At 44.1% G+C, this 26,587-nt stretch overlaps 1 protein-coding gene across 2 annotated transcripts in view; it reads right to left on the bottom strand.

Moving 5' to 3' along the window:
- LOC118169729 (shugoshin 2-like) overlaps positions 1–26,587 on the bottom strand; it is a 34,651-nt gene that overhangs the window by 1,373 nt on the left and 6,691 nt on the right. The window contains exons 1-8 of one of the 2 annotated variants that reach the window (XM_035331255.1): positions 25,103–25,256; positions 8,874–9,017; positions 7,696–7,871; positions 7,387–7,449; positions 6,537–6,631; positions 4,720–4,988; positions 2,142–4,106; positions 874–1,000 (exon numbers count right to left, since the gene is read on the bottom strand). In XM_035331255.1, the coding sequence (XP_035187146.1) occupies positions 874–1,000; positions 2,142–4,106; positions 4,720–4,988; positions 6,537–6,631; positions 7,387–7,449; positions 7,696–7,871; positions 8,874–9,017; positions 25,103–25,241 (2,978 nt within the window). In that variant the 5' untranslated portion in view covers positions 25,242–25,256. Of the gene's footprint in view, positions 1–873; positions 1,001–2,141; positions 4,107–4,719; positions 4,989–6,536; positions 6,632–7,386; positions 7,450–7,695; positions 7,872–8,873; positions 9,018–25,102; positions 25,257–26,587 lie in introns of those variants that run through there. The other variant, XM_035331254.1, reaches the window with a different exon arrangement.

Genomic DNA, 26,587 nt, shown 5'->3' on the forward strand with positions numbered 1-26,587 from the left:
CACGGGCTGTAGCATGGAGATCTGCTCTGGTGTGATACACCATGGGGTGCAGGGAGACAACCTGCTCCGCCAGGGGCCTCTCCACACGTCACAAGGGAACTGCTGCTCTGTGCCTGGAGCACCTCCTGTCCTCCTTCACTGACCTTGGTGCCTGCAGGGCTGTTTTTCCTCTACATTCTCACTCCTCGCTCCCAGTTGCTGTGCAGTATCTTTTTTTCTGCTTTCTTAAATGTACTCACAGGTGCAAGCAGCATTGCTCATTGGCTCAGCTCTGGCCAGCAGCAGGTCCCTTCTGAAGCCATCTGGAACTGGCTCTTATCTATCATGGGGCAGCTTCTGTACTGTTCTCACAGAGGACACCCTGTCGGCCCCCACCCCCACCCACCAAAACCTTGCCACATACACTAAATACATGGGGAGACAGCCCCTCAAAATCTTGCATTTCTTTCACTGAAACCTGATTAAAATGGAAGTCTTACTTAATTGTTGTCTAGAACTTCAAATAGCACAGAACAGCAACAAGGAAAAGCAGGGCTTTCCCTTTATTCTCTTTATTTATCCTACATTTTAACCTCATTTTAATCCCTCATTAGCACTAGGCTACCACATACAAAGTCTACTAAGAGAAGTTTTTGTCTGGTGAGGAAAACTGCTCTTTGGCAGCTTGTTACCAGAAGCCTGAACATGCATCTATACTAATGCAGAATTTCTGCTTAACCACACTGTGGCAGAAGGACTCACAGAAACACGAAGGGTAAGAGGGACTAAAGACAAAGCGACAGAGGATCCAGCCTTGGAGAGCAAATGTATGAAAGGAGAGCAGGGGTTGGAAGCACAGGAAAAGTCATGGAAAGGAATAGTTTAAATCCTAACCTCCTGAGTTTTGGCTCTGCGTAGCAGGTTGGTTCTCGTCTCCGCCTGATTAAGCGCCCTGACACTTCTTCTGGGCTGGAGAGGGACAGAGTCCTGGCATTGGTCAGGTCCTGCAGTGGTTTGGTCCCTATAAAGAGAGGCATGCGCACATGAGTTGATCGAAGTGTTTCCAAATCAAAGTAATTCCTTAGAAATAAAGCTGCCTAACAGAGAATGTCAGCATTACCAGGTTTCTCCTAACACCGCATAATCCTGAATCTAATCATGTCACCTCTAAACTCAGGAGGCCATTTTTGTCCCAAAATCCCAGACCTGCTTCTCAAAACTCAGCTCATTGATCAAATTAGGTTACTCAATGAGAAATACTGCAAATACTATAATCACTAATACTGCAAATAGAACTGGGCCCAGCTGTAGCAGCCTCTCCTTGCAGAAATGGTAGTTGAGAGTTCTAATGCCCAGAAGTTTACAGGTTGTAGAAATCAAGTTTAAAGCACCTCAACAACCAAGAAGACTTCCAGCAAGGCTTCCTGCAAAGCAGGACCATGCCAATGTTTACTGCAGCTTTCAAAATAAAGTCAGCCCAGAAGGCAGAACAAACTTCCCCCTTCTCCACCACCTCACGTAACTGTTTACAGAACATGCAGTAACAACAAGCTCCTGAAAAAAGTCAAATTAACTACTGCTACCAGACATGGGATATACCTCCAAATCCTTCGGGAAACAAAGCACGCAAAAAAAAAAATCCCAATGGGAGAAGAAAAGAAAAGAAAAAAAAAGCTTATGTAGCTCCTGAAGAATTTTCATTGATATTACCACTTAAAAGTATAAAGTCTAAACCCTTGCAGCATTAACCATTCGGGAGGAAGAGCTGTTATTTTTAACCGCACCGTGCCCCAGTAATGCCAATTCCAGTGGCCCCAGTTAGCATCAGGTTATGCCTTTCAACTGTTTGAGCACGTCAGCTTTTTAAAGTGACAGGCATGCCATGTAGATAACAACAATGGGAAAAAGAGAAGACTTGCAGCATGTACATGCTCTTAATCTTCCAGTACCTATGCATGAAAAAGCAACCAGAAGTTTCTGCAGGAAAGCCAATAAACTACAAACAAATGCAGCCATGGAAATGACTGGCCAGCATAAGTAGAAGCATAAATTGTGTACTGAACATTGATCTTTAACTCCATGAACCATGAGAGTATAGGCACAATCTTCATCCTTTGGTACCCATCTCCAAACACAGGTCTCTTCCCCAGCCCATCACCTACCAAGTTTCTCCAAAGATGAACTCCGGGAATGATCTTCAGAACTTGACCCATGCTGGTTTCTTTCCCCAGTTATTTCTTCTCCATCATTTTCTTTAAAAACCTGAGAGCATTCTGGCCAAAGAGAATATTTCTCTGGGATTCTCTTGCCCTCAGTACTTAAGCTCTTGGAAACCAGTAGATCTGTAAGGCCAGCGCTGAAATGCAAAGCTGCAGAGCAGATCACAGAAGAGGACGCAAGACTTTGTGAAGAGCCCATAAGATCATTTGTATGTGATATCTCAGCTATCTGCTCCCCTGGAGAGACAACTGGCTCAGACAGCAGATCTGCAGTGCAGGAAAGTTTCCCCATCAGGACAGTTTGCTTTGATGCAAGTTCCACTGAACTTCCAGGGAGCACACTGGCACCATTGCTCTGCCTGGTGAGGAAATCCATCTTTGGAGGAGTAGGGGTGTTCCTGTTCCTCTGAGGCTTTGCTTTGGGATCAGCCCCTTTTTGCCAAGCATTTGTGTTGTCATCTTCAGCTTGCTCCTTTTCTTGAAGGTCCCCTGTTTCTTTTTTATTGTTCTGAGCAGCTATCACCTTCTGAAGTCTGGGAATTTTGCTAGCTTGGCTCCCGGGAATAGACCTAGAAGGAACAATTTCATTTCCTTCAAAATTTGTCTGGACACTAACCAAGTTTCCTGTAAGATCCGAAGGACAAACAACATAAGTCTTCCTGCTGCATTTACCTAGTGAATTCTTCATGCTCTCCTTAGGTACGTCTGGAACACCTATACCAGATCCAAAATTATCTTCATTTCTCTGATCACTACAACCGCTTACCCTGACAGTCTTTCTCCTGCTTGTCTGGCTTCTTTTAGGCTGTTTTTCAGCTTTGGCCTCTGGTATCTTCACATTGCGTAAAAGAGTCTCCTCAGAGTCATTTCTTTGCCTAATTACTACAGTTTTTCTGTTGGCTTTCTGTCTGATGCTCTTTGTGCTCACACTTGGTAAGTCCTCCTGTAAAGCACATGCACATGAAGTCTCATTCCTCAACAAAAATGAGTTTTGTAAAGTGGATTCATCTGAGGGAACTTCATGACTTGAGAAGGCATGAACTGGACTTTTTAATAAATCCTCCATGCTTTTGAACTCGAAGACAGCATCTTTCTTAACTTGTTGCGCTAAGTCAGCGCTTCCAAGACTATTCAGTTGTGCTGGATTCAGCACATATGTTCTTCTGGGAACTCGGACTTCATCAGGACAATGGAAATGTTGCTCCACACCAGAGCCTCTGTTCTTCCTCTCCAAAGACCCCACACAAGCCTTCTGCCTCCTATCTGAGGCTTCTGACTCACTAGAACATGTTGCAACTTTTGACTGAAAAAGCTTATTTGCATTTAGGGCACTCTCTTCATCCTGAGGTATATCAGGGCTATTTTCAACATTGTTTTTAATTTTATTTCTTTTCTTTTTTCCTGTGCTTGCCTTTTTAACAGTTCTTTTCTCACTAGTTTTACAGTTACCATTACTTTTAACCTTTACAGGAATAAACTCCAAGACTTCGCTATGGCTGGGATCTATTTCAACACCACAACCAGTTTCTTCAGCCTGTGGCTGATCAGAGCAAGTCTCTTTACCCAAAGAATTTTTATTAGAACTAACAGTGGCTTGAGAAGATGAGACTAGGTAGCTGGGAGATTTCAGCTGTGCCTGTGTGTTGCTCTTGCTGGAGCTGCTGCTGTCCTTAGTCAAACTCCACTGGGTTGCCTCAGTAGAGCTGACATATGGGAAGGTATCCTCACTAGAAGATTGAGTGCTTGTTGCAAAAAGGGTAGAACGCTTTCTTCTCTGAGTAACATGCCCTTTCGAGAGACGATCACAAAATTGCTTCACCATCTCATCACCTTCACATGGAAGTGGCTGACTTTCCCAAGCAAGTGCTGGCAAATCATTGAGATTTTGTTGAGTGGTGCACAAGGACTCTGTTGGAAAGACAAAATTAATTCCCAAGACTGAGGAACATAGCAGATAGAAGTCAACTTTCTCAGTACCACTAGACACATGTCCTGCACACTACCACAAAGCCCAAAGATAGAAAAGGCATGGTTTTGTTCCACAGGGACTCCCCAAACTCACCATAGTAACAGAATAGCTTAGCTGACTTTGCTCAGAACACAAAGCCTGAAGCAAAATCCCTTAAACAGCCCTAATATTTAGGGATGCTCAGGATCTATATGAAAGTTATTCATGTGGCAAAGTCATGTGGAACAGGAGCTGTGCACCCAGTTACATTCTGGGGAATAGCACCTTCAAGCACTTCCGAAAAATCTTATGTAAGCTCAGTCCCTATTATTCAGGAAAACTAACTAATAGTCTTGAGATACTGCAAATGTCAGTCATTCCAACTGAGACATCCCATTCTGGGACACCCATAGCTCTGGTAACATCAGTGTCACTGGAGCACATAGTGCCTAACTGTAATTAGAAGCTACCAGGGCTATAGTTAGGAGCGAAGGGAAGCTATGGTACTACACTCATACACAACATCTACACACATGCCAAATCATACCAGAAAACCACAGAAGACACACATACCTCCAAAGAGAGAAGACTCAAGGAAAATCTCTTGCGCTTCCATTGCTTCACTCTGCTTCTTCCCATTTTCTTCCTGGTGGGACTGAGGCTTCTCAGCAAACTGTGATGGCAAAGCATCTTTGGAGACCACAGGCACAATTTCCTGGGGCTTATCAGAAGCAGATCTCCCAAGACTGACCAAGGACTTCCGTACAGCTGTGGAGCTGCCACCTTGCTGTCCCACATCACGTGGCTTTGAAACGGGCACCCTCAGTGGCATCAGCTCACCACTGGTGAGAAAGAACAGCAGTAGAGCATGTTTCATACCTGCAACAGGCCTCAGAATCCAAAAGAACAGGGAGGCAGTGGAGTGACAATTCCTAGGGGTGTTTAAGGAAAGATTGGACATGGTGCTTAGGAACATGGTTTAGTGGGTGACAGTGATGGTAGGACCAGATGATCTTGGAGGTCTTTTCCAACCTTAATGATTCTATGATCAACTGTCTGTGAAGTAACACAGAACATGGGCTGGGGAAGAAAACTGTTTTTTCTTTGTGGCTGGTGAGAACTAACTGAAAGTCATGCGTTGCAGTGGGTTTATGTGGCAAGGTTTTAGTAGCAGGGGCCTGCAGGGGTGGCCTCTCTCGGAAGAATCTAGAATCTGCCCCATATTAAATAAGGGTTATTCTCAGACAACTCCAAACAGACCCACCACTGTCCAGAGCCAAGCCACTAAGCAATGTTGTTTGCACCTCTGTGTGAACATATTTAAGGAAGGGAAAAAGAAAAAAAAAAACTGCTGCACATCAGCAGCTGGCAGAGAGGAGCGAGAACCAGCCCTGCAGACTCCATGTCAGTGCAGCAGGAGGGCAGGAGGTGCTCCAGACACAGAGAAGAAGTTCCCCGGCAGCCTGTGAAGAGGCCCCTGGTGGAGCAGGCTGTCCCCCTGCAGCCCATGGGTCCCACGTGGAGCAGATCTCCACGCTGCAGCCCGTGGAGGAGCCCGCGGTGGAGCAGGTGGATGTGGCCTGGAGGAGGCTGCGGCCCAAGGAGAGCCCCTGCAGGAGCAGGCCCCGGGCCGGAGCTGGAGCCCGTGGAGAGGAGCCCACACAGAAGCAGGGGGCCTGGGGGGAGCTGCCACCCGCCCATGGGGGACCCGTGCTGGAGCAGTTTGCTCCTGGGGGGATGGACCCTGTGGCACAGAGCCATGTGTGAGCAGTTCTTGAAGAGCTGCTGCCTGTGGGAAGCCCTTATGGGATCAGTTCAGGCAGGACAGCATCCTGTGGGAGGGACCATGAAAGAGCAGCAGAGGCAAAGTGCTATAGACTGACCACAGTCCCCATTCCCCTGTGCCGCTTGGGGCAGAGGAGGTGGAAGAGGGTGGATGGGGAAAGGGTTCTTGGTTAGTTTTCTGTTTCTTACTTCTCTAGCTTTTTAGTACTAGGCAATAAATCTATTAGTCTCCCTATGCTGAGTCTGTTTTGCCCATGACAATAAATTGTCAGCTGATCTCCCTACCCTTATCTCAACCCTTGAGCCCTTTTCATCGTATTTTCTCCCCCTTTCCCTTTGACTAGAGGGAGTGAGAGGACTCGTGGTAGAGCTCAACTGCCCAGATGGGTAAAACCACCACACGTTTTCAAACACAGGTGGAAGAATGGTAAATTCATACAAAGACTGGGCACTAGGGCAAGTAAGACAAGAAATGGCAGCAGAAGGACACAGGGCAAAGGAAAATATCAAACTGGCGTTTTAGAGAAGGCATCTCATGGGAAAGAGACCACTGGGCACACACACAAAACACAGGGTATTTCAGAATCTGACATTTTAAGGCCCACCTCACAAAATGACCATCTGCACTAACATCAAACCAACTATCTTCTGTTATGCTGCTCTTCCGGCCATGGGAAAGGGATGAAGAACTTGTATGGAGCTGGAGAACAGAGAAATAGAAGGGTGGTTTAGAGCTCTTGCAATCACCTGTGCAGCCCCTTGCACAGAGGCAGCAGCAACTCCGTTTCACCCAGAAAACTGTCAAATATACCAGTTACCCTCTTCAATTTAAAACTGCACAACCAGAGGTCCCATCCTCCCACTCTAAGGTTTTTAAAGAGCTGGGACCCTTGCAGAAGGCTGCTTGTCCAGCTTCCAAGAGGATATTTGCAGGCAAGGGCCTTGACTAGTACAATTATTTGCTGGTTTACAAAAGTCATTTACTGCAAGTTATGCTCAATGAATCGCAACAGAGTCAGATTCTGCCTCCACAGGCAGAAGAATAAACTTCAGGTAGTTCAGATAATCTGAGACTAGGAAGTAGGAAGGTTTCCCCCAAACACCCCAAGTGACATAACATACACGCAATATCTTATTTCCTATTTCAAGTCACCATGGCAACAGACAGCACCAGCGTGCAAAAAACACAACCTGGCCTAAGCAGAAGTCCCCTGGTCAATGCAGCCAATGACCCAGAGTAAGACAGTTTATAACTGTAGCCTCTGCTGTGGAAGTTACCCAAGATCCAACTGTAAAAGTAATTAGCACCAAGCTAAAAATGAGAAGGCAGCCAACAAGCAAGCCAAGGAAAACAGAAGAAACATCAAACACTTGAAGGGAGCAGGCAACACAAAGCAAGAGAAGCACAGCCTCCTTTCTAATACAACCAATGCACTCACATTTCCTATGGTTTACCTCAGACAGCCGAGCCATCTTAACTGCGGCCACAAGGTTTTCAAGTTCTTTCATGGTGTTATTCTACATTGAGGTAATAAAGAGAGAAGCAGTAAGTGCATGAAATCTAAATATCTGTTCCAACAAAGAAAAAAAAGTTCAGCCCTTCTGGGAAGACCACAGCTTAGAAGAAAACTTAAACACTAATATGGGGACTTGCTTCAGATGCATAAGATACAGTCAGAGACAGCTCACACACCTCTCCCAAAGCTGAGGTACTAGTGCTGCCCACCACCCCTCTCCATGAGGGCCCCTCTGTTAGTGCCATACCAGGAAGCAGAGCTTGTGCCGCAGCACAGCATTCTGGAAGTGGCAGTGCTCCACCTCCTTCTGCAAGCTGATCTTCTCCTGGATGAGCCGCTGTGCATTGGCTTTCTCCGCATTGAGGGCCAGTGCCAGTGCTTTATTGTTGTGCTTTAGGGAAACTTTAATAGTGGAGGAGTTGTCTGTAAGCAATAGATAAGTACCACAAAGTATCAGCATTCAAGGTCTCATCCATGCCTTCCTCTTCCCTCATGATACTTCTTCTTCTTCCCAGCTGAGCCTCCCCTCAGGCTCAGATCTCTACAACCCAGTAGTCCTCTACACAGTGGTATAATCCCTTCCCATACAGAGGTAACTACAGAATTCTCCAGACAGCAGCAGGGAAACTTTCCATAATAACCTTCAACACTTAAGACACTGACACCTTCTCCATTCTTAGAGGGTCATGCTCAGTCAGCATGCTGCTACTTCAGTTCTTAATGAATGATGGCATGGTTCAGGAGCTGCGTAGACAGATATGCTTCTGGTTGAGCAAGTCAGCTATAGTTCTCAGTCCTCATCTCCATCCAAAAAGGAGAAAAACCTGCCTTCCTCTATAGTATCATTTGAGCAGATTTAAAACCTTATTTCTCAATTTCAAAATAAATAAATAGCTGTAACAATAACATTTAGTTTTTTCAAGGTTATCCAAAAAACCCTATGCATTATTTTCTCAGTACACCCCCTCAAAAAAAAAAAAAAAAAAAAAAAAAATCACAGTTGGGCTAGCTTCTGCAGTAGATTACATAAATATCAAAATACTTTCTACACTCAATTCTGGTGTTTGGACCCCCAGCATGGATCCTTAGGACTCAGCTACACAAACAGTTATCTCATGCCATCGGAAACGCTACTGGAGCCAGCTACAACGGCCCCAGCTGCTGTTGGAAAGCAGCACAGTTCCTCCACAGCTTCTGTCACGCTTGTCAGCCACATACACCTCGGGCACCTTCAGGCATCTCAGGGCACTCCACGCTGCTCTGCGGGTTACTGAATCCTCCAGAAACCAAGAGGCCGATAAGCCCCTGTTAACTCTAAGCTCCGGGTAAGAGACTGCCTCCCCACCCCACCTAAGGCCAAAGGCACAGCTAAAACCTAATGCAGCAGCCGGCCTCTACGCATGCTGCAACGCGAGACATACTCACTAAGGATTTTCGTTTTGATTTTTGACGCGAGCGATGCATTCAGCTTCGCAGTTCTCAAGACACCGTTTTTCTTCTCCCGCATCCGCTCTCTCACACCGCTCAGGCTGAAGGAAAGCGTTTCGGAAGCCTCCTGCGATGCCATGGCTGGAGGGAGCGACACGGAGCAGGGTCAGCACCCGCAGCAAGCACCCAACACCAAAGCCCTACACTATTCCCGACACGAGCTGCCTCCCCTGGCGCCTCCTGCCCCGCAGGGAGGACGCGGCCACAGGCACGGCGGCCGTGAGAGCCCCCCGCCTGGGGAAGCGCCCCTCGCGGTGCCCGGGCAAGGAGGGACCCGACGAGAGGCAGCCGCGGCCGCCGCCAGATTTTTGAACGCAAACAGGGCGGCGGGCAGCCCGCCCCTCGCCCCGCCCCGCCAAATGGCAGCCGCCTCCCTCACGGTACCGGGCGAAAGGCGACGGGGCCCGGCGCGCTAACGGCTCCGCCGGCTGCGGGTGCCCGTCCTCGGGCCCTCGAGGGGGTTACGTGGAAGGTTCTGGCTGCGAGCGGGGCTGCGGCGTGGTGAGCCCGCGGTGCCCGTGCTGCTGCGCTAGGCCCGGGCAGGCCGCGCCGCCATGTTAGGGGGAGTGCTCTGCCCTCGGGCACGGGACCCGACAGCCACCGCAGCGCAGCCGCCGCCTGCAAGCACCGCGTCTCAGGCCGCGCTCCCGGGGCTGCAGTGTGCGCACTGGGTGCTGCTGCCGGCGCCCGGCCCCGGGCACACAGAGCTAAAACGCTCCTGGAAACGCTTCAGAAAAGCCAGAAGATTGGTCTAAAGCACAACCCCCAAACCGAGCGCTTGGGCATCTGCAGAAGTCAGCACCAGGGCCCTAGCTCGCAACTTCATCCCGAAGAAGGAAAAAAAAAAAAAAAAAAAAAAAAAAAAAAGTGTCATTTTGCAGCCTTCTAAAAGGTTGATAGCCCACAGCTGACAGGGTTTACGAGACATTTGGCCAAAGCCCTTACTAACATGCTTTAACTTTTGGTTGGTGTGGAAGAAGTCAGGCAGTTGGACTAGATAATCTTAGAAGGTCCCTTCCAATGATTAATCATAAAAGTCTGTCGAAGAAACTCTCTAAGACTCAATTTGGAGTTTTAGAAAGCAGGCATTCTTTAATTGTGGTGCTGGACGTGCAGGGGATTGGATGCTCCACGTAGTGTGTGTACTGAGTTGTTTGAACTATGGGGGTTATATACAATCAAATACTCATCAGATTTTTGTGAAATAGTTAACATATTAATGCTATTTCACGTAACTCATTAAACTATGTAAATGTCTCTCACACATGCATTTGTTTCTACCGGTGGTCTTTTGGGGGTCTCTCTGGTGGTCATCAGTAGTCTTCCTCACTGCGTTCACTGGTTGAACCAAGTTCTTGTGCATGCTCAGGCTCTTGCTCTGTCTTATCGTACTGTTTCAGCTTAGGCATGCATGTTGAGCTTAGTCAGTTACACATCCAAGGACATACGCATAGCATGACTTCCTCGCCTAATCTTCTTCTGACACATCCTCCAGGCCTGGATCATCTTGCCCTCACTTTGAGATACAAGTCTATTTTCTTACAGATGAAGGTGGTTAAGTAACACAAAGTCTCTAAACTTCCTTCTAGCTAACTAAACATAGTAAGGTTTGACCTAGCTGCTAATAAAGCACTTCAGGTCTGACTCTTGTTATATCAAGGAAGAGACCATTTGTCCTTTCAGCTCAGTATCAAAACTGAACTACAAGGAATTTTTCTTTCAGTAATTTACATTTTAGTCCAAACTTGTGCATAACTTTCCAAGCACCTTTAAGCTTATCTTCCAGAAGCTGGCATTGCATATGAAGATGTTAAATATTTTAAGGGAACGTCATAAAGCAAAGCATCCAAATAGCCTGAAGAACAGCAGCTTACAGATGTGCAGATGTGATTTGCAATACAAACAAGACTGGTAAAAATGCTTTCTGCCTGCTGCCATGTCTGGCTGGAAGTGCCAAATGGGAATGGCAGCTCTTTTCAGGAGTCCTAGATCCTACTACTATTTTATGTGGTATTTGTTAATATGTTAGCTCATGCTAATATATTACCCTGTGCAAAAAATGTCCTGTGTTCTTTGGAAGGACAACAGCAGAACTGAGTAGGTTACATTGGGATTTCCTAGCTGCTCTTTTTGCTATGTCCTATCAGGCCAGCTGTTAACTCATCTCTTCCAGCGTATCCTATTCCCAGTCCATTCAGTGATATACAGCTAACTAACTGCCTTTGTACCCCATAGATCTGATAATGCACAGTGAGGAGGGCAAGCCATGTGCTAAACAACTCAGAATTGGCAGCAGGTTAATAGATTGTATTATGTGAAAGAATATACATCACTGTGATGGGGATGCAAGCAACCTGCTAGCTGACACTAGCATGGGGCTACAGGGAAAGTATATGTAGTAGTAAAAAATGGCACAAAGGTCTCCTGTTCAAGAGCCATCAGGAGTCTTTCATCCCTTCTAAAATGGAATATAAGCAGCAGTGAATCAGGCCCAGGAATTCTTTGTGCTTGTTAACACCGCACTAATAACCTTTTTGTTCAAAACATCATGCAGGAATTTGGCAGCTCACAGACAATACATGTATCCCAATCAAATTGAGGGAGAAGCTATGACATTATCTTCATATGCTGGGGTATTAATGGTAAGAAGGCAAGAAAGACAGCATTTTTTTTTTTTTTCTGTATGGCACTCGTCTAGAAACAGTCTGTACCCTGAATATCTTTGTTCATAGAAAACAAACACAGTATACAGACAGTGCAAATATTACAAATCTGACTGTTTATTAGGTAGCCATTAAGTTTCACTCACCCTTAGAAAGCTGAATAGACAATTTCAGTAGGTGGCCTTATGCATTTGTGTAGGTTTCTTGTTGCACCCAAACACAAAATGGAGATCAAATTTTAAGACCAGCTCTCAATAGATTTGTACTAGCAATATGAAACGGTACTGGAAGTTGAGGTGAAAGCTGTTTCAGAAACCAAAGGAAGGGGATATCATGTAGATCTCACACATTAACTTCAAAAACTGCTTCTGAGAGCTGAACCACTCTCTCCATCTGTCTTCACAGAATAGCATTCCCATCTTTCAGATTTACAGCATGGGGCCTTCAGCAACACGATGGCAGAGCTCTGCAAATGTGAGTGATTTGCTGTTCTTTCAGCATCTCTTGTAGGGGGCTGAGTGAAGACCTCTCACCTGTAGTATAGTGCTTTGTGCTGGCATTCCAAGAAAGCAATCCACAGAACTCCATCACCTATCTTTACCTCTCAGCTGTGGATTGTTTTCCTTCCCACTCAGGCTAAATACTGTAGAATTATTCCTTTGTCTCATATCTGCCATCAGTGCTTAGATCTTTGCAGGAGGCCTTTCAGCATCACAACAAGGTGTAGAGCCATGTAAGGTTGCAGGTAACCACTGCGTACCTCAACTCTTCTGTCAGTCATGAGAGTGTGCGTCTGTTTCCTAACCTCTCAATCACTTACAGATCATGCTATCTGGGACCTGTTATAGCTACTGTTTATCCCAGCTCTCCCATACTAATAAAGAGGGGATTTACTTCTATGAAAAAAAGTGACTGTTAGACCAGCAGTGGTTAGAAATGTGGATGACAGCTGGCAACATCCTACAATAAGCTCTCACATCTCCATGTTAAGGCAGAGTATAAACATTAGAGATATCATTCAAGACCACAGGTTAGGTATGACAATGAGAATTTTATCTGAAGGTGGCACTTCCCATCTTCCTTTGTGGTTGTTGTTGATCCTCTCTCTGCAGATCCTTTATGATCTCATTGACTCATTTTTCCCCTATGTAAGCCAATAAATGTTCCTCCTAGGAAAATGTACTGTAGGTCTGAGATAACTGGGACAGAGATTAGACTATCTGACTTGGAGCAAGTCATTTATCTGTGGTACAGCCAAATAGTCTCAGCTACTGTTTGCAGTTAAAAAGTCTCCAGAGAAGCAGGATATGTTTCCTTGCACACAGTGCTCTGACAACTTGGCCTGCTGTCAGCCCCTGCACCAGAGTTGTTTGGGTCTAGTCAGCTCTCAAGACAGGTGGCAGAATGTGTGCCTCCTGCATCCCTTTAGCTGATATTTCTGAGTGTATTTACATACGCAAAGGAATCCAATACTGTCTGAGACCTTCCAGCCCCATGCCAAGCAACTCAAAAACCCATGTAAGCAACCAAGCAACCAAAACTTCTGCAAGAGGAGATGTGGCACCTCAATTCACCTATTTTTAAGAAAAGAGCAGCAGCCTAAGGGGAGGACATATAAGGAGACACCTTATAGAGGTGCTCCTGGAAGGTGGCATCCCCTCCATGCCATGGTCTGTAGGTGACCCACAGCAGAGCAAAGACAGAAGCACTGAGGAGCAGATGAAAAGTCAAGAAGTACAGAGAAGTGGTAAATGGAAACCATTTGCACACAAGCCCAACCCATGCACCACCCATCACTTCACAGATGGAATTGGAACAGACTGTAACTGTGAAAAGACATGGGAAGCTGAGAAGAGGAAGGGGAGGAGAGGTTTTTACTATATTTGACCTCTGGGGTTTGATTGCTTGATGCTTTCCTGATTGCACTACCACTGGGATCACAAATCTCTAGCAGCATGAGGGCTACTTCTAAAATCCCTACGCTATCTTTTAATGTAATGAGCCACCCGTTGCAAGTTAAAATATTAGAATAACGTGCTTCTGGGTTTAGAGGTTTATGAAGGCTTTTTGTTGACAAGCCTCTTTCTGGCTTAAATGCCCAGCTGACCACAGACTTTCTGGCTTGTACACTGGTATGGGACCTAGCCAGTGCAGAACAAGCATAGACACATAAAGGCTCTGACTTCAGTAGCTGACCTCCAGGGAGATGGTTTTGTTCTCGAAAGGGTAGAAGCTGCTCGTTTGGCTCTGCCGTACATCTGCTGAAAGTTATCCCTGGGCTACCAGAAAAAGAAACTGCATTTTGTGCACACAAAACTGGGTAGAGCAAACAAACTTAACTGAGCAACTAGACGAATACCATAAAAAAGTCAGTGAACAAAAAGAAGATACTCACTTTAGCTTTGCTGATCAGATCGTATCTTGGTCCTGAAGAGATTTCACCAGTTAAAACTCTTCAATCCGATCTTGCCCTGACATTAACACCTATACCAGTCTTAAAGGGGTAACTCATTCCCAAACATGCTCAAAAAGCTTTCAGCTTTGCTAGCACTAAACACCTTTCATAACCTACCCCAAACTTTTTGATATCTGCTGCCCTTTAGGTCTGAGAAACCTAGATACTAGCTGAGTGCTATTAAACAGCTTAGTGACTCCTAGTTTTGGCCACTGCAACGATAACAACGATAAGCTATGGGACCCTTCTCACACCAACCTCCAGCCTAGCCTTGTGTACTAAGGGCAGTGAAGTCTCCCACTGAATAAAGGCATAACGTATTCAGATTCTATAATATTTGTGCCTTTTAAGAACATAGCATAATAAACTCATGTCAGCCCGTTTGATCTTGCAATAGCAAACTGGCTCCAGCCTTCTCTTTGGACATGGCAAAAAGCTGAATTATTTACCTCACACCTTACAGTACTCTAGGGAGAGATGGAAAAGGGCAGTCCAATTACTCGCAAACATCTACATGTAATCCAGCTTTTGTGGCTTTGGCATCATACTTTATGGAGGAGCAGTACTACCGGTGTACTCACTGCTAATTGGAAGTGGGGAAAGGAAGACAGGTCCAAGGAGATATAGCTTGCTTCACAAGTGCCATGTCTGTGTTCAGAACAAGTCTCTCTAGATATAAATCTTTAGTCATACAAGTAGTTACCCCTTAAAAATAACATATTATAAACTTTAATTCATGACTCAAGTCAAAAATATTCTGTATGGCCCAGCCATTAACAAAAGAACAGTTTTGTTGGAATATGTAGGATTCCTTTTCAGTGACAGTTCATTAAGCAACAATTAAAAGCTGCTGTGGAATTGTAATCAGACTGTAATAGATGATCCACATCTAATTTGGAGCTTCTGGTACACATAACGTCTTGCTTGGCTTTAATGTTAATGATGGACTGCCACCTGGCGCCCAGAAAGGGCTAGAGCTACACTCTAGCTCACAATTACATGCATCAGAACAGCCGAGGCCATAACCTTTGTTGAATATTCTCATGGCAAGAACTGGAAGTGCCACTAGATGCCACTTGGGGGCATTTCACAGCCTGTTTGTTGAGATGACAAATTTTCCCCTCAGCTCCTGGGTTAAGCATATGGATCAGCTCTCCCTTCTTTATCTGTGAGCATTACACTGTATATTTTTGCTGTCATGGTCACTATGGGCCAGAACCCTTTTCTCTAGTAATTTCCAACCCAGGATATTTTTAGAAGTCACCCTTTTAAGTGCACACCACACACTGCAGAGGAGTGACATTTTCTTGTAAGTTTTCCAGCTATTCATGCTGTTTCCCACGGTGGTTTTGTTTCCCCTTTTTAAATTTATATTCTGATATTATGCAAACAGAGACAAAGAACAGAAACAGTTTCTGTGCATCTCGTATTACTGTGCACTTGCCTAAATCCCACCCCTTGTGGACTCAGGGATACTTCCTTGGTAGTGATGAGGTAGCAAAGTTTCCTCAGTCAGAAGATAAGCCATTGTTATCAGGATCACCAATTCCTATTTCAGCCAACAACGTTGCTTAATTTTAAGTATGGGCTTAAGCTCATTCCTACACTGAGAATGGAACTGAAATGTTTTGCTGAATTTGAAGACTAAGAGTAGTTCATTTTCTAAAGCCCTAATTAGTTTAGGTGGTTAAATTTACTGTTTTCATTAACAATAACTCTTGGAAGACAACTTACGCCTCCTTAAGAATTCAAAAGGAAAACAACTGGAATCCAGCCATCTCAAAATTCTGTTTGTTCATCTCAGGTTATCTTCCCCCACATTTCCCATCAAAACCAAGTAACGGAGATTCCTATTATTCCCCATCACTTCTGAAGCCTTGACTTAGGTCTCCTCAAAAAGTCAAGCACCACCTTCACTAAGATACATAGATACTTATGGAGCTTAAGTCACATCCTAGTGGGATTTATGAATCAAAAGTCTTCTGGATCCTGTGCAGAGACATCCTAGCCTGAGGAAGACATGATGATAGCTATAACAACTGCCTGCTGCTTCTCAGAGTTTATCACCCCACCGCCCAGACATTTCAGCAGCTCAGCTGTTCATGTGGCAGCTGCCACCAGGATATTATGGTAGACTACAATCCCTATGCTATTCCAGTATATACAGGGCTATAAACTGCAGCAGTTCATCTACTGTGTGGACAACTGAGATGCTTTGCAGCAGGGCTGGGCACTTCAAGAAGCTGGGTGGGCCAAGCAGTCAGACCAGACACTGCCAGCAGAGCTGTCCTCATTTGTCCATCAGGGCTCTGAAGCAGTTGTCTTACTTTCAGCTGACCACATAGCAGAGCGCACCCATTCGGCTTGGCACACAGTTGCTGCAGACATACTGATCTGTGAGTTGTCCTTCCAGGAGCACTGGGTTCAACCTTTCAAACTCTCCCTGCATCCGTTTGCCATGCTGACTGCCCCCAAAGCCGCAGAGTACACCAGTAGGCATTTCACCCCAACTCCCAGGAGGCCAAGGCAGGGGGACATGAGGCAGCTGTGCCTGGCCCAGCAGTGCCACCAAGTTGGGGCCTGCTAAGCTCCAGCAGCTGCACACAGAAATGAAAGTAAACCTTGGTCTGTGCCTGTTCTTTTGGGTGTGGGAGGGTACAGGCATTTTCCCCTTTTAACTTAAAAATAACATCTAGCTCAGGCTCCTGAAGTTCATGACAATTGCAAGAGGAATATTTTCCTCAACTTCAGGTAAACAATAAGACTGTAGGACCAGCCTTCACATCTGACAATCACGTTTGTTCTTAAGCTTGGACTAACATTAGGACATTTGCATAGGTCAGTTATGCTATTAGCCAGTGGAAGAGCTACCCCACCATCTCTACTGCTTCTCCTGATGCAACACAAGTGAGAAAAACTCCAGGGCTGTTATGAAATTTGAAGTGGAACTCCTCACCTCCAAACATGTATCACAACTGATCCCACAGAATAGGTCTGTAAACCACCCTGGCAACACTCTATAAGCCCAAGATGATGCAAGGCTCTTTCTCCCAAGGCATCAAGTACCAGAGAACAGAAGCAAATCAGAGAACTGACCCTCATACAGCATGGAGAACTAAAAAGGACAGCAAGCAACAGGTTGACAAAGTACATCAAGAGAAATGGAACAAGTCAGCAAAACTGGTTTGCAACAGCAGGGCTGGATTTGACAGAGTTGAATAAGGGGGCTCCCCCCAGCCCTGACTTCAATGTGCACCACATGTCACACAGCAGGAGGGAAGCTGATCTGCCACGCAGTCCCCATCTCTCCTAATGGATTCAGCCCCACATGCTGTGCTTTCATTTATTAACATTTGCATCCTGCAGCGAGATATAGAAGCAGAACAAGGAGTCTCTCCAGAGAAGCCTGGACCAGATTTGAAAGCAAAGAATGCAAAGGAAGCAAATATGCAACAAAGACCCAGACTTCATGTACCTCACTTAGCTCTAAGTGAACAAGTGAACTAGTTGATATCTTCTAGCTTGACTTTGGTAATGCATTTGTGTTTTTAATATCTTAGTCATCATTCTTTCCTTTCCACTTCACATGTACCTAAGACATTTTCTCTTCCCATAGCTCCCTCTCTCCTGCTTCTCTGACTGTGTTGGAAGCTTACATTTTCCCCAGTGCATCCCTACTGCTTCTCAACCCACCACACCATTTTTACAGAGCCAAAGAGGACACAGCACTTCAGAGGCAGAATTACACATTTGCCCTTTTCTACAGTGCTGCGCAGCTCCCACTCATGATCCAGAATGGGACAGGAATAAGCATTCCTGCATATGACATAAGGGTTGTACCTATTAGGATGATCCCATTTACTTTAGCTGTCCTCTTTAATCATCCTTTATTTTCTTAAAGGACTCGGATACAAAAAAAATAAAGCTTCTTCCTGCAGTGCCAGTGCAGCGCTGAAGCCTGTCTTCCATTCTGATTGTAAGCCTCTAATGGTTTGGCTTAGTTACATCCATGCTGCGAGCCTAAGAACACTCCTTGAACACTCCCCTTTTCCCAGATGGACTGTCACAGCCATCATCCTTGTACTACCTCCACCTTGGAATAAGATTTGGGCGCCCATTATTTCCTCTCCATATCCCTTCCTCTGACTGGGAGCCTGGACACATGGCTTTCAGGGCTCTGTAGGGCAGTAGAAGTGCTAAAGAGTGTTGAACACACTACTGGTGAGGGGTGCATTTAACACTCACTGCAGGGTAGAGAGACTCCATAACAGCTTTTTGTATATGACAATGACAGAAGTAAAGACTCCCAGCTACTTCTAGCCAGGTGATAGCCATCTAAAGTAGGGTCACATGCTGTAAAACTGCATTAACCCATAGCTTAGAGATGGTCCTATATCCTAATGCAGAAATACTAAAGAAAAAAATAATCAATAAACACTTGGAAAGCAAAAACATTTTTATTCTTATGCCTGTTGATTCTCAGACAGTGAATCTATTTATGGAGATGCCGAGACACAGCACTACAGAAAATCTGGCAATAGTTACATGGAATCAGAGATTCCAAGGGTCTTTCAGAAGTTCTCAGACTCAAAGCTCGGTTTCAACTCATCAGGTGCAGTTCTTTTTTTAAAAAAACAATATATCACAAGTTTCCTTTTGAGATCATTCTAAATTAGTTGCTGTAAACACCAGTCCTTTCACCTCTTAAGTGCCCATGAAGACTTCAGCATACATGGTACAATGAAAAATTACAAGTTAACTAGTAAGTTTTCATGCTGACATTGATGGGGCTCCTCAGCCATACCACGCCTCTCTCCACTTTCCCTTCAAGCCATCTGAATCAAAACTCAAGGCCTAAGATATTCAGATCAGGAGGCTAGAAGGGACTTCAGGTCATCAGCAATAGTCCTCCCCACCACAGAAAGCCAGCAAGTCTTCATCCATGAATTTCTGCAGCACTGGCTGTTTTGGCCTGGCTAGTTCACCCTGCAGGAAGTAGGATTGCCAGAACTCACTGTTCAGTCCCATTTAGCAGCTTCTGCCTCTTCATGGCCCACATTCACTGCCAGGACAGGCCTGTCCTGTCACTCTCAGCACAGGCTCATCCCAGGCACTCAGAGCATCCATCAGCTTCTAAACAGACTTCTGTTTTCCCTGCGAACAAGGTCAGTAGAGCAGTAGGTAGCAGCTAGTGCCAGGACCTGAGCAAAATTAATCCCAACTCAAACAGCACCAGTCTGATCTCTTGAAAGGCAAGAACTGTGCTTTGAAATGAGGTCAATACAAGAAGGGAGGGGTATTTCTGGGGGGTACTGCTGTGAGCACGAGTAGCAGAACAATGGAAGGGGGGTGGTTAAGATTAAACAGCTAGAAAGAGCTTAACATCTTGTGACTGATTTCTGTTCACTGACCTGCAATAAACAGCAAGACTTTAACAAATAAATAGGTTATTAGCAGTTTTATTGCAACACTGTCTTTGCTATTAGATTACTGCCATGATCTTCACTTCTCAATGGCTAACATTTGCCGCTTGTTACAGAAGAGCCTGTTGGAGTTAGCAGGAGAAAGCAACAGGATAACGAACATATTCAGTAGCACAGGACTACGCACCTTCAAAAGACAAACAGCAACAAGAACAAACACTGGAGTCAAAGCAATGAGAGATTCAGGTTTACTCCATCTGTCCAGAACAATGTTGAGGTAAATGATGCTGTCTCCGCAAGAGGAGTTACAGCAGAGAAGCTGAATCTTCCGGGTGTGTTTTCCATAGTTAACCATGGCCAGAGGTGCTCAAAATAAGAATTAGCCCACACCAGCTCCAAGAACTTGTTTGTAGCAAAGTAGAGTCAGAGGATACCAACTGCCAATTTCTACAGACTGTCACCAGGTCAGATGTTATGGAAGTGATCTGCAAGTTACTTGCACATTGCCAATGCTAAACATATAGTCAGTTTACATGAAGCAAGTATGTGCCATGGCTGCCAAAGTCATCTGTGGCCAGACTTTGTGGCTTTCCATGGGGACTTGCATTAACATTCATTGCTCAAACAGCTGTGCAATCCATGCAGCAATAAAGATGAATGATGCACAGGGATAGTTAAAAATCTATCCACCAGTTTGCCATACACAAGGGATTACGCTTTGAAACAATTAAGTGTTGCTTCAAACCACCACACCAACTTCACATTACATTTTTGTATTGGCCATTTCTTGCATGCTCACACTGCCCATTGCCAGTTCAGCTGAGTCCAGGTCAGCAATCCAGACTGCACACAAAATTAAAAAAAACAAGCTCTCAGTGTACTTACATTAATAGTAACAATATACCATCAAGTACCACAGCTGTCAAGCAAACACCACAAGGCTATGAGCAAAGGAAATCCAACAGGATGAATGCAGAATGTCTGCGGCAACCCAGAAAGCTCAAAAGAATAGGGCTGAATATACTAAAGAGGACATCTAACCTGTTTGGAAGTGGTGGGTACACATTATACCTTGTCATTTAATAGGGATATAGTTAAAAACAATAGCAATTAAGTGGTTTGTAATGGAAGGATATGTGGGGAAAGATTCACTCAGAACTGGGCAGGTGACTTTCATACCTCGTGTCCTTGGTGAACTTGAGATTCAGGCCCAAACTCATGTTACGGGGTTCAGAAGTGAATCCTTAACAAGAGCTGAGAGAAGACAACCTTAGCATAAGCCTACACCAAGAGTGAGATGGCATTCCCCTGGCCCCATAAGACACCTCTTTCCTTTCTTGCCACAGCACTGACAGCCCTTTACTTTGGCCTGAAACCTTGTATGCAAAGCTGTACTCCCCTATGTCTCCCAAACCTTCCCCTGCATCCACAAATGCTCATTTGTTCCATTGGAGGTGGAGACTGTGTACATGCAAACAGAGCTCTTAAATTAGATTTACAAAGGTGCATGCCAAGTTAGCTGACAAATCGTGTTGACAAGGTCTTTACATGCTTGAATGAGTTTTCCCAAACATGTAAGATCATAACTCTGTTTTTGGAGTATAGTAGTTTTCTTTTGATCTTAAGTCTCACCCTGCTGGTGTTATAAAACATTTATATAACCAGCTTGGCATATTCCATGATGTTGCCTGTTTTTAAAGAGCCTAAGATCTAGGTTCAAGAAACTGATAATCATAAAACTAGTCAAGGTTTGATCCAACCGCACATCAAACAAACAAGAAAAAATGACAGGAAAAACTCCAAAAGGAAGGAATAAAGTTTCCCATAACATAATGCCTATGATTTAGTGCTAAATAACAATACTTTCCAGTTCCAGATAGAGAGCAACTCAAGTTTAATGTAGCTTTCTTCTCTTCATTTTTTTTAAAATAAACTTTCACATGAAAAAAACTGATTTACAGTATCAGCAACTAATTCAGATACACGGATAAACACCTAATAGAACCCTCTGAGTTGTTCCTACACTTGATGTAGCAATCTGTGTAGTCTTCAGGGATGCAACAGTTAACCACACACCATGAAGAGACAAACATTTTTCATTGCTATTTCCTCATAACACATGGCTATGTTAGAAATCTGTACACAATAAAAGAGATTAGAAGGGAAAAGCCAACACCACCACTTGAGATGGGGACAGGTGACAAAATGGAAGCAGAGTTCCTCTCCTGTTCTCACAAAAAGAGCCACCACCACGGAACAAATTTAGACAAAGGTGTGATCGGAGTGAGGAAAGAGGTACAACAGACCTAGAAATTGCTCAGGTCCACCAAGTTCAATGGCGTTTCAGAAAAGGAGGTACTATAAAGAAGAAAGTTCTTAGACATCCCCGTTTGGTCAGTTACACCATGTGAAGCAGTTGATACCAGCTCAAAGTGTAGCCACTCTACAGTTACACAGCAAATGAAAAAAGCCCTATGAGATAAATGGAATGAACACCATAACTGGAAAAAAAAAAAAAAAGAAATCTCCCCAAAGCTTAGAATGGGTCCTTGTGTTACATTTTGCAGACGCAGTAGTAGGTCTATGGTATATAAAAGCAACCACCATGTTTGCTCACAACTCTCAGCTTTCACCTCAGGAAGCTGCAAAAACAGGAAAGGTAGTGGAAGACCCAGGATGCCAGTACTCTGCTCTGAGACATACTAGGATGGACTATGAGTCTTTGCAAGAGTTTATATTAGCTTTTTTTAAATGAAGAAAAGAGCTTCTAGGGCCATCGCTATGAATGCAGCAGTGACCACCCTGACCTACAGCTCCATGTGAAACAATACAACTGCATCTGGGTGGAAAAAGACAGCTGGATGACTTACAAGAAGCCCAATTGCTCAAGCTATCAGTACTTTAAGACAGGGAGACTATCTTGACTTCCAGAAGTGGTTCAGTCTCAGCAGCTCCATCAGGTCTTGCTATGTAATACTACAAGTGAGTTCTCCTTGGCAGCCTATCAGTTTGAAAAATCTGGTTTACCCTTCAAGGGTATAGTTACAGACTCTCCTCAAGTAACTCAAGAGACAGGCAATGTTCAGGACCGCCGTGCAAAACTTCATCGGAGATGAAGGAAATAAGCTGTTTAATATCAGTGCTATTTCTAGGGCCTGCTCATACTTTGGAGATGCTTAAAGAAAGCTGAGTGACTGCCACCAGGTACAGAATGTTTTCATATTGCGTAGAGAACATCTAGCAGCACCAGCCATTGTCAAGTTCTGCTGCGGGATGATGTGTGCAGCTTGCTGATGACCAATTTAACCATTTTATGCTAGGAAAGCCAAACCCATTCCAAGTCTGATATAATATGTTTTGTGTCATTAAATCACAACAAAGAATTAATACTCGTTAAAGTACTTCTGCTGCTCTGGGTTATGCTGTATAGTACATCTTACTAACTACAGAAGTACTCTACATATCCATGCTTCACATAGCTCTGCAGTTTGCCACCTGACAATTGCCTGCACGCCAGCGTATAAAGGGAGTATATAGAATAACATGGTGTGTTTTAGTAGCATAGTTCTGAGAAGGCTACATTATTTATGGCTGATCATGAGTAACCAATGCAGATCATCTCAAAAATTATGAAAACATTTTATCCTACAGCTAGGATATATACACATAAGCTATACAGATATAAAAGGAATATTCCTTTTACTTATATATTTTTTCCTTATAAAACCCATTGCTTTCAATCAAAACATCCACCATTTATTTCCTACCACACCTATGACCGTGCCCGTTTGCTGGCACTCCTGAACCCCACATGGTTAAGAATTAGATCCCCCTCTCTGAGCTTCAAAAGAGATCCCCTAGCAATTCCCTGTCTCCAGACTAGAGCACAGTTTCTCAGAAATGCACATAATAGCTGGAAAAATTACACTCTTCTGTATGTCTCACTTGTTCAGTAATGACAGGAAGTTAATTTCCAGTCTTTCATACATTTTTGCTATGTTTGCCACTGCAAAAATTTGTTTCCCATAAGATTTAACTTTATGAAATAGGCAGGTTCCAAGGGCAAATTAACTCCATGATGCTTGCCCATCAGTCCCTAAACTACAGCCCTCTTCGTGAGACCTACTCCCTCAGTGTTTTAGATGATTCTTGAATGCTGTATGAGATGCCCAACTTCAGGCTGAAACCTGGGGAATATAAAAGATTCCTTGGCTAGGGTGCAGTAAATGCCAAAAGTTGGCTCTTTGCTGGTTGACTTGCACCGAGTCATTGCTCCCATGCTAAGTAAACAGTGAATACATTCCAAAATGCTTGTTCAAACTAATGTTCCTTCAGTACTACAAACAAATTATAGCTCTGCAGTCCAGAGTGAAATCTGATTGATTTTGCCTTTTCAGAGGAAAGGAATAACACCTACAAAAAAAAAAAAAAAAATTATCCAGCTTCTTCAGAGTACATTAAATAAATGTCAAAGGTCCAACTGCATATTGCTAACCAGACTCCATAGAACTGGCATCCATTCCTAGATCAAAACTTGTAATTAAAACTTGTAAAATTGAGGAAAAACTTAGATGAAAGAATCAGACCTTCCATTAATAGTTATATCCAATGATATACTGAGGAGGAAAAGGACAGAGGGATGAAGTGGAACAGAGAACAAAGTTAACGTTGTATTTGGCATCAAATTCTTTACACCCCATGGTACAAACAAGCTGCTCTGTGGTACCACTAGTCCAGCAATGCTCACCACCCTAATCCCAGCTACACTCACTTTCCTCCAGAAATTATTTTAACTCCTTAAATCACACCACCTATATAAAGCTCCTTTCAGTGAGCCTGTACTTCATGAGCTAGACGATTAGCTGGTGTCAGTCACCCTGCCTCTACCAACTTCAGAGTTGCACTGATCTGCTCTGGCAGGAGATCCAGCCAAATCCCTCAGTTGCCAGGCTATTCAGCATGCAGAAGGAATGACATAAGCATACCAGAGTGGATTAGAAACAGGACCACATCCTGTTGTGCTGGGGAAAGTCTACTGCAGCATTAATTATCCTTCAGGTAATTACATATATGTTTACTAATCATCTGAATTCTGTGCCAGCAGGCACTCTATGCAGTAATGAATAAGAGCCATCATAAAATGTAACAAAACACAGTTAAGGGATCTCACATCTTAATAATATATCTCTAATTTGGTTAGTAGGGTCCAAATATCCCCTGCTCCCCTCCAGATGACTTTCAGGCACAGTTACAGAGATATACTGATCCTCTTCATCAAAGTGCTGGAAACTTAGAAAGAGAAAGCAGTAGAGAGACGTGAACTATTAGGACACCCTATAACTTTATCTACATCTTTAATTTTAAGTCATTTCATCTGGGCTTTAAACGGTTGGCTTTTATTTGTTTTACTTGGTAAACATTCAGTTAATGGAGTCCTCAAATAAAGCCAAGCAACTTCTACAGCAGTGAGGCAGACAGCTTAAAGTTCATATTTCATCTTGCTGTGGCAGAGGCCTCATTTATCCATTGTCTCACACTCAAATGCAACCCATTAGCAATAATAACCTGTTAGCGAGCCTCACAAACCTTTCCCTGGCAACACTGAGGAGGAAAATAGTATCTTACCCTTCTCCTTCCTTTCTTTTGTACATGGAACGCTCTGTCCTCCTGCCTGCCCCTCCTTATTGCACAAAGTAGGTTGTCCAGCTGCCACAATCATCTGGTTTGCAGAACGCCATTCTTTAGCCAGAGAGAAATGGAGCATGAACTATTCAGCTCTCAAGGCAGAGGTTTGAAAAAGTGTTTCCTCTTGCTCACAACTGCTGAATATTGTGCATTTGTAGGAACTGCTAATGGGTGTGCCAGCATGCTTGGGTTAACTTACTAACCCAGGTTTGCAAAATAACAGTAGTTCAAGCACCGTATCTATTTGCCTGCTCATAATCAAAATGTTTCCTTTGCCTTCAGCAAGACTAAAATGAAGAAAAACAGACTAGCTCTGCAGATGGCAATTACAATATGCTGATTTACTCCAACAAAGTATCTAGCTCCATTAGTGAAATTGAAAAATATGGCCCTGCAGTGATGTGTATGCTACACATTGGCATTCCTTTTGACAAAGGCAAGAATTAACAGAAGTGTTAGTGATCAGAGGCGTAGTTACAGTGTCTGGATTCTTGACTGCTGTGTCCTACAGTTTTCAGAGTAAATAACTCAAATTCACCACCTGAAACAGAATACCTGGTTTTCAAGAAGCACTGAGAGGTTTTACTTGCTTTTGTTTGCAAATACTCTGAGAATATCAAGCCGACATTAACCAAAGAAAAAGGGTGCTAGAGAGGGAGAGGAGTACTGGCAATTCACAGATAGCATCCAAGTTTTTGTCAACATGTCTTCTGAGTTTACATAAGCTTATTTTATGGTTGGCGGAAGCACTACAGTTGCTGGCCTGCAGGGTGTTTTCTCTAGCTTACACTGAGTGCTTTTGCACCCCAGAAAAACTCAAATCTGTAAAAAACAGCTGTCACAACAACATACCAGTTGAGGGCAGTTGGAAGATGTGAATAACCAGACTCCTCACATCACAGATACTGCTTGACTGAAGGTATTTTGGCTAAGATGAACCCACAGGTTCTGAAGGCTGTTGAAAACCAGGGAGTTTTTATTAGCACACTGTGATAACTGTTTTACAGCAAAGTCACCAGGAATCCATATGCTTTAGAAAGCCTTTGTCTCATATAAAGAAGGAACAGGGAAAGATTAAAAATAAAGTGATATGAGGCAATTCAGGCACAGCGGTTCCAGCACTTTCTCTTGCACATGTTCCCATCAGTAAAAAAATGGAAATATCACTTGACTTACTCTTTGCTCTGATCCTCTGCTTACTGAGGGTTACGAAGTCAGTACCCCACAATCTACTGTGAATGCCTTTTGTTTAGAGAAAGCCAATGGAGAGGAAAACACATCTGTTCTCTTTAAAGAGAAAAATAGTATTTTATCCTATTCCTTTGGATGTAGTACTTTATATAAAGGACTGCTAGCTCCTCCTGCAAGCTCAAGTCTTGCAACTAAGCCCTGGCAAAAATGGCAAAGGTATGAACAGCAAGTAAT

This window comes from Oxyura jamaicensis, chromosome 7 (assembly GCF_011077185.1).
Source record: "Oxyura jamaicensis isolate SHBP4307 breed ruddy duck chromosome 7, BPBGC_Ojam_1.0, whole genome shotgun sequence".
In the NCBI taxonomy this organism is placed as follows: Eukaryota; Metazoa; Chordata; class Aves; order Anseriformes; family Anatidae; genus Oxyura; species Oxyura jamaicensis.